This window comes from Pimephales promelas, chromosome 3 (assembly GCF_988280905.1).
Source record: "Pimephales promelas chromosome 3, fPimPro1.hap1.1, whole genome shotgun sequence".
Taxonomy (NCBI): Eukaryota; Metazoa; Chordata; class Actinopteri; order Cypriniformes; family Leuciscidae; genus Pimephales; species Pimephales promelas.
Genome location: NC_142771.1, coordinates 11,990,001 through 12,004,542, shown reverse-complemented (window position 1 = coordinate 12,004,542; position 14,542 = coordinate 11,990,001). Strand labels below are relative to the sequence as shown.

Sequence of the window (14,542 nt, the reverse complement as noted above, 5' to 3'; positions counted from 1 at the left end):
AGGGGGACTTAAAATTAAAAAAAATACTTTTTTAAATTACAAAGCTTGTAGAAGGTGGCAATACTGACCTGGTAGCCTTGAGTAAATTAACTTGTTGAAGATAATGATTCATAAAACATATAATTATCAGTTAAGCCTATTTACTTCACTGACACAGACGAAAATGAATGACTATCAGTCAAAGTTCAGGGGGTTTAGGAGTTTAGGAAGGGAATAAATAGGACAGGATAAGGTGTAGATGAGAAGAGAGCAGGCTAGTGACAAAATAATCGAATGCCCACTGACATGGTTTTAAAGCTATTAATTTTGGCCGTCAAAAGTCTTAAATTGCACATAATTTGAGATACCCCTCGCATAATTTGGTCAGAGAAATCAAGATTTTCTCGGGGGAGGCCCCGAACCTCAGTTTATCATTGGCCACCTGCCAATGTGGCAGGTAGATTGACAGTGTTACCTGCCAATAGCAAAATTCTCATTCTCCTGCTCATAGGACTCTACTGTCCTCTAGCGTTATATAGTTGACTGACAGCTCGATGCATGACGTGCATTGACGTCAAAAGATAAGCTACTGAAGATGTTGGCGGTGCGCAGGAAGATATTCAGGAAAAGATTCCATATTCATTGTTTTGGAGAAAAAAAAAATATTTTTTGGTGTTGCTGATTAACTTAAAGATAATGATAATACATTTTAATCATGTTTATTTGTTGGTTATTTATGTTAGCAATAAGGTACTAGAGGCTGTGCTGTGAATAAGTATTGGCTGATGGGCGTAACGAAGTTCCTGCAACCCTATCAGCCGTTACAGCACTTGCCTCGAGTACCTTGTTGTTTATAAAACGGTTACCACACAATAAAAATATTAAAGTAAAAAAAAAAAAAAATGTGTTAGTGCTACTTTCATGAGGTAAAAATCACTAAAAGCCTTCCTTCCGCTAGAAAATAGTCCCTGACAGTGAACAGCAACAAAGTTCCAATGTGTAATATGCATGAAAGCACAAATAAACACGACATAGGAACTGCAGTGATAAATAAGAACCGATGGGTGAAGCGGTCATAGCCGTGTTTTATCATGAATAAAGCACAGCTATTGACCAATCAGAATCAAGGGTTGGAACTAACCGTTTTATAATACCCAGAGCCATGTGATAATACCTATTATATAGGCGTAGCTTACATAAAACTGTGGTGATGATTAAATGATTAAAATCAGGTGAACAAAATAGACATACCCTATCATGTGTTTAATTTTTTTTTAATTGTTTATCTTTAAATGTCTTTTAAAAAATGGTGGTATAATATTATTGTTCCCTGTATTTACACTGTCTAATTTATTTGTTTGCTTGTATGTCTTTGTCCTCACTTTGCAATTTTAAATCCACAAAATCAACATAGATGTGTTGTGCTGCTAAATCTGCATTGTCTATTTCTCAAATCAAAATTGTGCTTTCTAAAAAGTAATTACTTTTAAAAACTCTGTTTTTTTTACCCTGTCTGTGGTCTCAGCCCCCCTAAAACTACCATCACACACACACCTGAATCACGCGCACAGAAAGCAGCAGCACACGAGTAAACAATTGAGTTCTTCTTGGGCAAATACACAAATAATTATGTCAAAATACCCATCTTGACAAGTCTTAAGTGAACGTAAACAGTTAAGAAAAAAATCTAATGTGTGTTGATATAATGAATCTGTGCATTAGCTCTTAAAGCGACAGCAGCCTCATTAAGGCCTACAATTTCCTCTATATGCTAATCAAACAAACAAACAAACGCGTTCATTCTGGTGTCTGTGAACGCACGCTCTCTCAGTTTAACTTTGTACAATAGGGTGCCAGATTTCAATAGAGCCTTCCAGGTGAAAACCCAGTTAAAACACATGTAAACAGGCCTTAATGTATAGCGAAAAAACACCCAATCTGGCAACACAAGACACGAGTGTCGCACCGCGGCCACCGTCGACAAAGCAGCGAGGACTGGTCGCGTCGAGGTCGGCGAGGATGGGAATCTTACATTTCTGTGTAAACTTTGCCTGTCGAAAAAATAATTGTTGTCTGTGGTTGTATCATTTATCATTGTATCATAGTTCATTTTAAAATGTGTGAACTGAACTTTGAACTAGTTCATAAAGTGAATGTATTTTCATGCTTAGGTAGAGTGAAAAAGTTACATACAGCACCTTTAAATATCTGATCTAAAAAAAAAAATCCTTAGTGTTGAGCCCTGAAGAAAACTATCTTTCTTTTTTATTTGTTACTAATAATGATATGATGACAATTTTCTCAAACAGTGCCAATTTTTTTACCTGTACTGCACCAAGACTCGTATTATCATATCATTAAAAATAATTGATAATGGATTTATTTGAAAAGGCAAGAGAACAATTTCTCCTCAGAAACCGCAAGTAAATATCTTGAATAATTAATTACTACGAAACAGTAATTATATTGTTTGGTGCGTCGTGTCACATTCGAGCACCTCCTTCACCCCACCGCTAGATGGCGCTACGAACTCCTGTCCCTTTCACACTGATCTCCGAGCCGAGGAGGAGTCGACTCGAGAGAGCTGTGTGTGTTCCCACATCACATAACACACACACCCACCACTTCTGCCAATCGAGCCGAATACTGATCCATATTTCCTGCCAGCTCGAGTCTCAAAACTCTCCTCATCAATGAATCACCTTCATGCACAGTGAGAGAGAACTTCCACTGGAGACCTGAGGGAAAGCTCTTCACAGGGAGTCTGAGACCTCGAGACAGGTGTGTGTGTGTGGCCAGTGGCCACAAGGCCCAGAGGAGGACAGCTAAACAAGACGAAGTACTCCATCATGTCCAGTGGGAAAAATGCACCTGGCACAGAAAAGTGAGTATGAGTGACTTTGTTTTTATTTTTTTAAACAAAAGAAACGCATCATCAATGTTGTGCATTTCAAGTTTCTACTAAGCTAAAGTGAAAACGCTGCTGCTTTGTGGTTCCTACTACTACTAAATGGCTGATTCAGTATGTCTGTGTTTAGTTTTGGCAGTTTTTTTTCTCTTCATGCCAAATTTTCACATCTCTTCCTTCCTTGTTTTGCAATAGAGTTTGAGCTCAGCTCATGTTCTCATTGAGAGAATGAAATGCTGTCCCTGAAAAGAAAGCTTTTGAAAGGTTTCCATGCAAGTCTAGATGATTTACACACAAGAATGGTCAAGTTGCTCCCAGTTCAGTGTGGTTTATTCATGTTCTTATCCAAAGGCGCTGGCTGTCCAAGCCCTTCATGTGTACTCAGAGCAAACACCAGACACCTTGACTGAGTGACACAGTGTGTGAGCCATATTCTGCGGTGCATGTGTGTGTTTGTAGAGTCATTGCGGCTGAGAGAGTTAAAAGGTTAGAGATACCTTTAAATGACTTGTGAAGTCATGCAATTTGCATTACACCAGTTGTTTTTGCAGGATTTAAGCAAATGATAATTGGTTTATAAATTTCATATGCAAAAGGTGCCGGAGACCAATATTTCTCGCAAGTGCTTTTCTATGAATGAATGTATATCTACTTTTTAATCTAAACGAGCCTCTAAAAACAGGATCATCCAGTTGACATTAATTAGTGCTGTTAAATATATCTTCAGTGGTCAGGTGCTGAAGAACTCTGCATGTAGCGTTCATAATTGATAAAGGGCGCTGTTGACACGGATGAATTGTGTCTTAGTATTTATTAAATGTCATTTCGCCAAGTGGGTTTACGTGACGTTGGGAGCCTCGGAGCAAAGTTGTCCACTGGCAGAAGTTAGCTTAAAGGTGCCCTCTGGGATTTAAAATCAAATCATACAACATGTTCCATACCAGATGGGGGCAGTATACCTCCAGAAATACCTCCACGGCCACGCGCTCTCTCATGTCTTCAAACAATATGGGCGAGTGCTGTGTTGCTCTGTCTCCCTCGTGCATATTAATCAAATCAATTGACACGATAGTAAAAGGTTGGAAGACCGCAGTTTCACGTGGAGCATTTGGAGATTTTCAGAGATTAGAGACTAAATGAACAACATCTCAATACTAAATTATAAGGGCCGTCTCATAGACAAGTCGGTGCATTTCGACGATATGGGAAAATTAAAGCCCAGGCTATTATTTCTAGTTTTATGATATTCGATTTGTTCATATTACATTTTTTATCATTAGTTTGAATTAATTTGACAGACAGCATTCCCTGATGTGGACCACGCTAGCGTCTTTCAGAGCTGCCAACTCTCACAACACTTTTCACACACTCTCACGCCACACATCAATTTTGTCATGCACAGAAAAGGACACGGAGACCGATCTCAGCTCTCAGATTCTGTTCATTTTATTATGCAATTCAAACAATAAATACAGTATTGGCGCTTTACACGACAGATCCCTAGCACACGTGAACCGATCATCTCTACTAGCTAATGGTAAAAGAACACGAACACTGTTAAAAGATAAAGTATGCTACAACTTACCAAAATGTATTCCTCATGCATAATATCGACCAATTATTGTTTTTTAACTCTTCCCTGAACTGAAATGTAGTAGTGGGCTGTATTTTCCACACGACTGACGTCAGGTTCAAGTAAACACAAGCTGGCGCGAGCGCGACTCACTCGTGTACTGCAGTTTGGCTGGTGCTAACGTTGCCCGCCCGCATACCGCCTCCCATGGTCGAAACTGGTATTACGACACCTGCCGGGCCGGGGCTAGTAATTTAGCATGCTAATTCAGATTAATATCTCGGCAGCACTATAACGTGTCAGTTTTTTAATGACATCATCAACCTTATTTCTTCTCAATCTTTTGATGCGTGTAGCTCATTTTTGGGATATTTTAACCTCAATTTTTACAGATGGCACCTTTAACGTGACCATTTTATTTCTGGGGAATTTTAAAGGGATAGTTCACTTTGAAATTAATTTTTAATATGTTTTAGCTTACCTCAAGGGCATCCAAGATATAGGTGTCTTTGTTTCCACAGTATTTTCAATTTTGATATTTTTAGGTCAAACCGTTCTTGTCTGTCAGTCATATAATGGAGGTCTATGGTCACCACCTCAAAGAGCATGCACAGAGAAGTGCAAATTAAACATGATTTAATGACTCGTAAATGTAAGTACACGTTGATGGCCTAAGACACGAAACGAGCGGTTTTTGTGAGAAAACGCAGACCGACGCGCCCGCGCCCTCAGATCACTTGGACGTAGCTGTGATTACAAGAGGTAAAAACTATATAAATACTGTTCGTTTTATCACACAAACTGCTCGTTTCATGTCTTAGGCCATCAATGTGTACTTATATTTACGAGTCATTAAATCATGTTTAATTTAGATTTCTCTGTGCATGCTCTTTGAGGTGGTGACCATAGACCTCCATTATATGATTGGCAGACAAGAACGGTTTGACCTAAAAATATCAAAATTCATCAACATCTTGGATGCTAAAAGCTAAAACATACCAAAAATTAATTTCAAAGTGAAGTGAACTATCCCTTTAAGGGTACACACCACCTGAAAAATGATTCTCAAAATGAGAACTGTATCTTCAGGGTTTTTTTTAATGTTTTTGAAAGGAGTCTCGTCTGCTCACAGAGGCTGAATTTATTTAATCCGAAATGCAGTAAAACAGTAATATTGTGAAAAATGATATTTAATAATATTCCTGTGATCGAAGCTGAATGTTCAGCATCATTACTCCAGTCTTCAGTGTCACATGATCCTTCAGAAATCACTCTGATCTGATTATTATCAATGTTGGAAACAGTTGTGCGGCTTCATATTTTTAAAACCTGTAATACTGATAAAGTATTATTTTCTTTAAAACATATAAAAATTGATGTGTGTTCGTACGTGTGTGGTGTGTATAATGTTATTAAAAATTTCTATTTTAAATAAATCATCATCCAAAAAATATTAAACTGTTTCCATCATATGAGAATGATTTCTGAAAGGATGCTAAAAATTCACAGGAATAAATTACATCTTAAAATATATTCAAATAGAAAACAGTTATTCTAAATTGTAATAATATTTCACAATATAACAGTTTTTTTCTTTCTTTGATCACTTCTTTCAAAAACATAAAAAATAGTAATGTTTTCAAACTTTTGACTGGTACTTTAGTAATTTATTTTGTATTAATTTTAAAGCTTTGTTCATTTATAATTGCCCCACATGCAATTACATAATTGCATAAAAATAGAAAAATAATTTATATGAAATTACACAATCTACATATAATGTAATTATGTATTTTAAGTATCGTTAATATATAGGAAAATGATCTATTGACAGATCCTTATAAATTTAGACATAGTGAGACATTAAATTATATTACATCATAAATTAAATTATACAGCTAATTGGACAGTGTGTACTTTAGATTCTGGCTTTAAAAAAAACATCAACTACTAATCTGTAGTCATTAGAATTAGCTTAATAGAAAAGCAGACAGTATGTCATGTACTCAGTGTGTGTGTGTGTGTGTGTGTGTGTTCCAGACAGTTTTCCCTACAGGCCTGTCTTGATGAATGCATGGAGGCCTTGGATCTGTTCCTCAACAACCACTTTAATGAGAGTTTGGAGAAACTACGGCCACGGTGAGAGGAGTCTTATTGTCTTTACCCCTCCGGTATCTGTATTTTTAAGAGCAGGTGAGGTGTTTAGTAAAGGTGTGGTATCTACCAAGCCCATGTTGCAAAGGTTTTATTTTTTCTTGTCAGATGCACCAGCAAAAAGAGTGATTTGCTGCTTTAAATGTCTTCCAAGATAGCATGCTTTACTCCAGTTGTGATCGAGGATTGCGTCAGGCTCCCTCCCTTCTCCAGGATGTTTACTTAAAGATCACACACCCTCACGCCTGACAATATTCCCGCACACAGAGCGCTCTTATTCTCATCAAAGTATGGCCGAAAGACTTGCTAAATTGCTTTCTCCATGCGAGACGTCATTTATGTTACTGGTTTTGTTCACATTCTTGCATAGAGAAAGTTTAAGGCATTATCCTTCTCTGTTTGTGAAGTGTGATCTCACATTGTGAGTGTAAAAGCATGTGTTGTGTTGTGTTCCAGGTCTAAAGAGAGCATGTATCACGCTCTGATCTATGCCACAGTATTAGAGATGCAGGCCATGATGACCTTCCAACACGACGACATAGTGCATGCTGGGAACACCATGAAGAGAGCGCAGGAGGTGTGCCAGAGGTAGAAGGAGAGCCAAAACAATGCATTCGTTCCTGTCATGGAGACACTTTTCCTCTGACCTTTTAACTTTAGGCAAATGAGGTTATTTCCATGTCAGCTGACCCAGTTCTGAAGCGTTTACATTTGCTTGTATTTGCATAGAGATGTAACGGTGTGGCTTTAAATGACAGACAGCTGGTCATGTTTTTATTGGCCTTGCATAACGTAGATTAAATGGAGTAGAAGTGATGCACAGGCCTATGTGTCCTTGCACACACACCATGTAACCATGCAGCACTAATCCAGATGAGCGTATGTGGGTGTTGCAATGGTCACACATCAGCTCACTTTCGGTTTACTTAAGAGGGAGTGAGTCATAAAACAGTCGCCACTCTGAATTTGTTTCTCGAGTTTATATCTCAATTCAGACTTTTTTTCTCGTAATTCTGACTATTTTCTCATAATTGGGACTTTTTTTCACGTAATTCAGACTTTTTTTCTTGTAAATCTGACCTTTTTTTTCTCATAATTCGGACTTTTTTTCTCGTAATTCTGACTTTTTTTTTCTCTGACTTTTTTTCTTGTTATTCAGACTTTTTCTTGTAATTCAGACTTTTTATCATAATTCTGACTTTTTTTTCGTAATTCCGGATTTTTTTCTCATAATTCGTACTTTTTTTCTCGTAATTTTGACTTTTTCTTGGACTTTCTTTCTAGTAAATCTGACTTTTCTCGTAATTCGGACTTTTCTTCACGTAAATCTGACTTTTTTTCTTGTAAATCTGACTTTTTTTCTCGTAATTCGGACTTTTTTTCTCGTAATTTTGACTTTTTCTTGGACTTTCTTTCTAGTAAATCTGACTTTTTCTTGTAATTTTAAGTTTTTCTCGTAATTCTGACTTTTTTCTCGTAATTCTGATTTTTTTTCTCGTAATTCTGACTTTTTTTTCTCTGACTTTTTTATAGTAAATCTGACTTTTTTTCTCGTAATTCTGACTTTTTTTCTCGTAATTCTGACTTTTTTTCTCTGACTTTTTCTAGTAAATCTGACTTTCTCGTAATTCAGACTTTTTCTCATAATTTGGACTTTTTTCTCTGACTTTTTTTCTAGAAAATCTGACCTTTTTTCTCATATTTCTGACTTTTTTTCTCGTAATTCGGACTATTTCTCGTAATTCAGACTTTTTTTCTTGTAATTCAGACTTTTTTTCTTGTAATTCGGACTTTTTCCTCGTAATTCTGTCTTTTTTTTGCGTAATTCGGACTTTTCTGCGTTATTCAGACTTTTTTTCTCATAATTCTGACTTTTTTTGTGAAATTTTGACTTTTTAAAAAAAAAAAATGGACTTTTCTCGTTATTCTGACTTTTTTTTCCTCGTAATTCTGACTTTTTTCCTCTTACAATTGAGCTGCGAGTTATAAATTCATTATTCTGAGAAAAACACTTAATTGTGACTATCACGCAATTCTGAGAAAAAATGCCAGGATTGTGAGATGAAAAGTCACAATTACCTTGTTTTAAATGTATTCAGTGGTGTAAACAACCGTCAATAAAAATGACTATTTATAAAAATGTATTTGATAAAAAATATTTACATTTTTAAATATTTATGCTTATTTGTCAATTTGAAAAGATGCAATACTAGCTTTTGTAATGCTTTTGAAAAAAGTAAAAAGTATATATTATTATATATATTATAATATTGTGAAATATTACAATTTTAAAAAACGGTTTACTATTTTAATATTTTTTTAAATGTAATTTAGTCGTCAGTGTCACATGATCCTTCAGAAATCATTCTAATGCTGTTTTTCTGCTCAAGAAATAATCTTATGATTATCAATGTTGAAACAGTTGTGCTGCTTCATATTTTGGTGGAAACGGATATATTTTTTTTCTTTGAGAAATAGAAAGTTCATAAGAACAGCATTTATTTAAAAATGAAAACATAAATGTCTTTTACTGTCACTTTTGATCAATTTAATGCATCCTTGCTGAATAAAAGAATGAACTACTTTAAAATCTTTTGAATGGTAGTGCATGTAACATTTTTATTTTTGAGTTATTAATAATGTCCCCCTAAGTATGTTGTGTGTTTGTTCACGTATATATCTTGATTTCTCGCTGTTCTCTCTCTCAGGTTCCGTAAGAAGTCCGGCAGTCTGAGTCGTCGGGGAGCGAATGATGATGACCTCACAGAAGGTTCCTTCTTCTCTTTCCAGAAATGTCTGCCTCGGATGATTATTACTGGAGAAATAAGACTCAAACAAACCTACTATTACATCTAAAGAATTTTAGTCTAGTGTTAAACAGTTAACATTTCGTATAAGGTGCAATTCAATGACCATTTTAAGATGAAAAGTTTCACAAACAAGCTCCGAATCATTTTATTGGTTGTTTTATAGAGCATCTCCATGCTGAAGTGTGTTACGCCGAGTGTTTGCTACACAGAGCCGCTCTCACCTTCTTACAGGTTTGACACATTTCAAGACACAATCACTCACACACAGACAATCTCAGGTGTTTTGTTTATGCTTTGTTAGAGGTGTGAGACCTCTATATATATATATATCTATATCTATATATATATCTATATATATATATATATATCGTAATTAAACCCACTTTTCACTCCGTCCTACCCCACACTTTTTGCAGAAAAGTTTCTATATAGTTCCTTAAAGGGTTCTTTCAGGCTTTAAAGGGTTCCCATTATGGTATCATTTTATGGATATAGTATTATTTTTTTAATCATAATTGAATTTTACGAATTAAATGTCCTGAACAACCTCTGAGTGACAAATATATTGAGCTTGTGTTCACCACAGACATTATTTCAGGCGTTTAACCAAAACCCCATAAAAACAAAAAATATTGACTTGGGGACGATGGAACCAGATTTGCTACAATGCTAACTAATTTCTGCAGAAATAATCTCTGCACCACTCTTAAAGGGATACTCCACTTTTTTTGGAAATAGGCTCATTTTACAACTCCCCCAGAGTTAAACAGTTGAGTTTTACCATTTCCGAATCCATTCAGGTGATTTTCTGGTATTTAGAAGAATACTGTATCAGTAACCACCAGACAGTTTATGGTCCCATTGACTTCCATAGTATATATTTTTTCCTACTATGGAAGTCAATGGGAGCAGAAACTGTCTGGTTACTGAAATTCATCTAAATATCAGAAAATCGCCTGAATGGATTTGAAAACGGTAAAACCCAACTGTTTAACTCTGGGGGAGTTGTAAAATGAGCTTTTTTCCCCAAAAAAGTGGAGTATCCCTTTAAGACATTTGATCTAATATTGATACTTTTTGGCAGAAAGTGTTCTGTGGTTTAATATAGAACCTCATTGAACCTTTTTGAAAGAGTGCAGGGCTCAAATTTGCACCTGATTTCTCGTTCTCTCTCTGTTTGTTGACAGGATGAGAATATGGTGGGTTTTATTAAAGGAGGAATCAAAGTACGGAACAGTTACCTCATATACAAGTAAGTCTTTAGAAAGTAAGTGAAAGAAATCCTGTGCCATTAAGACACCTGCACCTTTGAAGGGATAGGTCACCCAAAAATGTGTAATCAGTCATCATTTACCCACCCTCAAGTTGGATTATTACAAGTATTAATTTCTTTCTTCTGCTGGACACAAATGAAGATGTTTTGAAGAATGTTTGTAACCAAACAGTTTTGGGCACCATTGACTTCCATTGAATGTTGGTAGCCATTGACTTCCATAGTAAGAAAAAAATACATTCTTCAAAATATCTTGCTTTCTGTTCAATAAAACAAAGAAATTCATTCAGGTTTGGATCAACTTAACATTTTTGGGTGAACTATCCCTTTTGAACCCAGTTGAAACAACCTATCGTTGTTTCCCATTCATGCACCAACATCATGCCCTTGAATTGAACTATTAAGCCAATCTGTCAGCTGTGTATGACGTCATGATTTTCATGCAGGGAGCTGCACGCCTTCGTCCAATCAGATACAACTTTCAAAGGACCAAGCCACAAGCATTTAGAGGGCGGAGTCTCTTTTGGGATCGGGGCTTTCAACTTGGTATGTTTGTGTGTGTGATATTGCATCTCTGTTCCTATGAATACACTCCAGACTGTCAATCTTGTGTGTTCTCCACTCTCACACAGACTCTTTCACTGTTTCCTGCCCGGATACTCAAGCTGCTAGAGTTTGCAGGCTTTTCTGGAGATAAGGTTTTAAAAACTTGACTTCAGATGTCCTGAATTTGAATTGAAATAAAAATTACACTCTTATATTTTTCATGTGTTAATTCATTTCTTAATGGTCTTCTTAATTTGTGTGTAGGAATTTGGCATCTCTCAGCTGTACACCGGAGCCACCTCTCACACCCTGCGCTCCATGCTGTGCGCCCTCCTCCTGCTCTGTTTCTACACCTTTCTCTCTTTTATTTTAGGTAATATGTATTTGTGATGAATTATGCATTTGATACCCACATAAATCAGACATTTTTGGTTAAGTTTGGTTAAGTTTCTTTAGTTAATTGTGTAACTTTAAAGGATAGTTTAAAATGACTATTTGGGGATGGTACAATTCAATAATTTAGTGTACATTTGGGTAGATGGATGGATATAATAAAATATGTATGTTTAGATGTATATTTATATATATATATATATATATATATATAAAGCATATATATATATAACCACAAATATGACTATTATACATGTAAAATAATTTATATGAACATTTGTTTATTTAATATAAATTAGCATTTATAATATGGTACCACACTACCATTCAACAGTTTAAAGAAATTGATAATGTCAAATTTCTAATGTTACAAAATATTTTAAATAACTACTGTTTTTCTGAACTTTTTTATTCATCAGAGATTCCTGAAACAAATAGTAACATAGTTTTCACAAAAATATGAACCAGTGCAACTGTTTTCAACATTGATAATACACATAAATGTTTCGTGAGCAGCAAATCATCATATTCAAATGATTTCTAAAGGACCATGTGACTCTGAAGACTGGAGTAATGATGCTGAAATTTGTTTTCTCAATATTACTGTTTTTAATGTAATTTTGCTCAAATAATTGCATCCTTGGTGAACATGAGATGTCTTATAAAAAACCATAATGACCAAACGTTTGAATGTTAGTGTATATACTGAAATGATATTTGTATTGTTATTAATAGAGTAATGTTTTGTGTAGGTACTGGCGAGGGGGGAGAGGTGGAGGAGGCCGAGAGACTACTGAAGCCATTTCGCCTGCGATACCCACAGGTCTGTTTCCGCTTCACATGCTCATGTGTTCATGTCAATCATTTGGTTTAATTGTAATAAGTTGCTTTAAAGACCCTCTAAAATGAAAATTGGACTTTTGTGGCTTTTAGTTCGTCACTACTAAACTACACTACACTGCACTAGCTGACAAATTCACACTTGACAAATATGAACATTTGAAAATTTGCAGTCTTCCTCTTCTATAAAAACACCCCATGATGAGTCATTTTTTTATTCAGGGGAATATACCAAGTTGCTATACAAACCCTAACCAGAAAGAAACCCATGCTGGTCAACCTCTTTTATAGAGTGCCGAAGTTACGACGTCACTTTGTAGGCCAAAATGCGGAAGTGAGTTAGCATTTTAGCACTACCGGTTCCCTCGCCCTAAAGTGGATGGGTTTTTGCTAAATCGCCTGAAATAAGGTCTGTGGTGAACAAAGCCTTTAAATATTTTCACGTTTTGATCTATAACATCGTTTGTGGTTTTTAAACTTTATTGTGTCTGCTTGTGTTTTTTTTAAATATTTATGTAGGCTTCAAAATGTATAAATTTTGAAATAAATTATAAAGATTTAATAATTTGGACAAAACATTAAGGGTCACAACTCTTTGTTGAACACAGATCTTATTTTTTTGAGATTTTCCAAAAGTCAATGGGGAAAATGCATTGCTTTTCGATCGAGGGAGGGAACCCATCCGAGTAGTCCTACAAAGTGACGTCATCACTTCGGCTCTCTATTGAAGCTCATTTTCTGATTATCTCTCCAGGGAGCGATTTTCCTTTTCTTTGCAGGTCGAGCAGAAGAAATAAAGGGCAACATTGATGAGGTAAGAAACAAGAGGAGAATATTTACTAGAATTCATAAGTGGTGAATACTGAAACATTAGTAGTTTCATGTCGAATCTGACCACATAGTATTTTATTCTCCATTTTGATGATTTTAAACTGTTATGTTTATTTTTTACATATTCAAAATTTTTTTAGTGTTTAATGTTGCTGTTTAAACATGAAAAACGTCGGCAAAGTTACAACGTCACTCCAGAGGGAGTAGATCGGTTTACACTGAAACGCCTCCATTGTAATAATAATAATAATAATTCGTTACATTTATATAGCGCTTTTCTGGACACTCAAAGCGCTTCACACATAGAGGGGGGGATCTCCTCAACCACCACCAATGTGCAGCATCCACCTGGATGATGCGACGGCAGCCATATTGCGCCAGAACGCTCACCACACACCAGCTTACTGGTGGAGAGGAGACAGTGATGAAGCCAATTGGTGTATATGGGGATGTCATTGTAGTCTTGAGTTTCTTCCAGGAACAAACAGTGTCACAATATTCCTCATTTAAATAATTCCCGCACAAGGCGTATGCAAAATAAAGGGACGAGGCCTGGTTGTTTTGTGTCAGTAGTGTGTTGAAACTCATGGTTATGGGGAGGGGCGAGACACAACACACTGATCCAGCCGACCAATCAGAGCACACTGAGCTTTTCAGAAGGAGGGGAGGAACTAAACAGAGCGTTACTGACAGACTGAGAAGAGAGGAGAGAGGAGCTGCAATGTTGAAATAAGGGAAAAATAATGTGTTTTTGAACAAGCATGTGAGCCTAATGTAGTAGACCACAAAAACAAAATCAAGACTTTGAAAAAGCCACATAACATAGCCTTTTAAAAGACTTCAGAGTGGTTGGAATACAATTGAACTGTGGTTTAAAAAAAAACAAGGGTCAAAGAGAGGTGGAAAGTGGTCATGCAAAACTAATGTTTTTGACTAACCTTATAATTGTACAGGCGGTGGCGCTGTTTGAAGATGGCTGTAAGGCACAGCAGGTCTGGAAACAGTTTCATCACATGTGCTACTGGGAGTTGATGTGGTGTTTCACTTTTAAGAGACACTGGAAGATGGCGTACTTCTACGCAGACCTGCTGAGCCAGGAGAGCCGCTGGTCTAAGGTGAGAACGAAGAGTGTTACTAGTCTGCATTTTACATGAAAATAACATTTCAAATAGGGCTGCACATTTGGGAGGAAAATTATATAGTATAGAATAATAATTTTTATTACTATGACTACT

At 36.1% G+C, this 14,542-nt stretch overlaps 1 protein-coding gene across 2 annotated transcripts in view; it reads left to right on the top strand.

The window, feature by feature from the left end:
* The first annotated feature begins 2,527 nt into the window (after positions 1-2,527).
* The window catches only part of LOC120473085 (tetratricopeptide repeat protein 39A), a 17,576-nt gene continuing 5,561 nt past the window's right edge, over positions 2,528-14,542 (top strand). The window contains exons 1-12 of one of the 2 annotated variants that reach the window (XM_039662742.2): positions 2,528-2,863; positions 6,501-6,599; positions 7,071-7,202; positions 9,323-9,384; positions 9,588-9,655; positions 10,612-10,676; positions 11,144-11,243; positions 11,330-11,395; positions 11,508-11,616; positions 12,389-12,459; positions 13,231-13,290; positions 14,261-14,422. In XM_039662742.2, the coding sequence (XP_039518676.2) occupies positions 2,829-2,863; positions 6,501-6,599; positions 7,071-7,202; positions 9,323-9,384; positions 9,588-9,655; positions 10,612-10,676; positions 11,144-11,243; positions 11,330-11,395; positions 11,508-11,616; positions 12,389-12,459; positions 13,231-13,290; positions 14,261-14,422 (1,029 nt within the window). In that variant the 5' untranslated portion in view covers positions 2,528-2,828. Of the gene's footprint in view, positions 2,864-6,500; positions 6,600-7,070; positions 7,203-9,322; positions 9,385-9,587; positions 9,656-10,611; positions 10,677-11,143; positions 11,244-11,329; positions 11,396-11,507; positions 11,620-12,388; positions 12,460-13,230; positions 13,291-14,260; positions 14,423-14,542 lie in introns of both variants that reach the window. The other variant, XM_039662741.2, reaches the window with a different exon arrangement.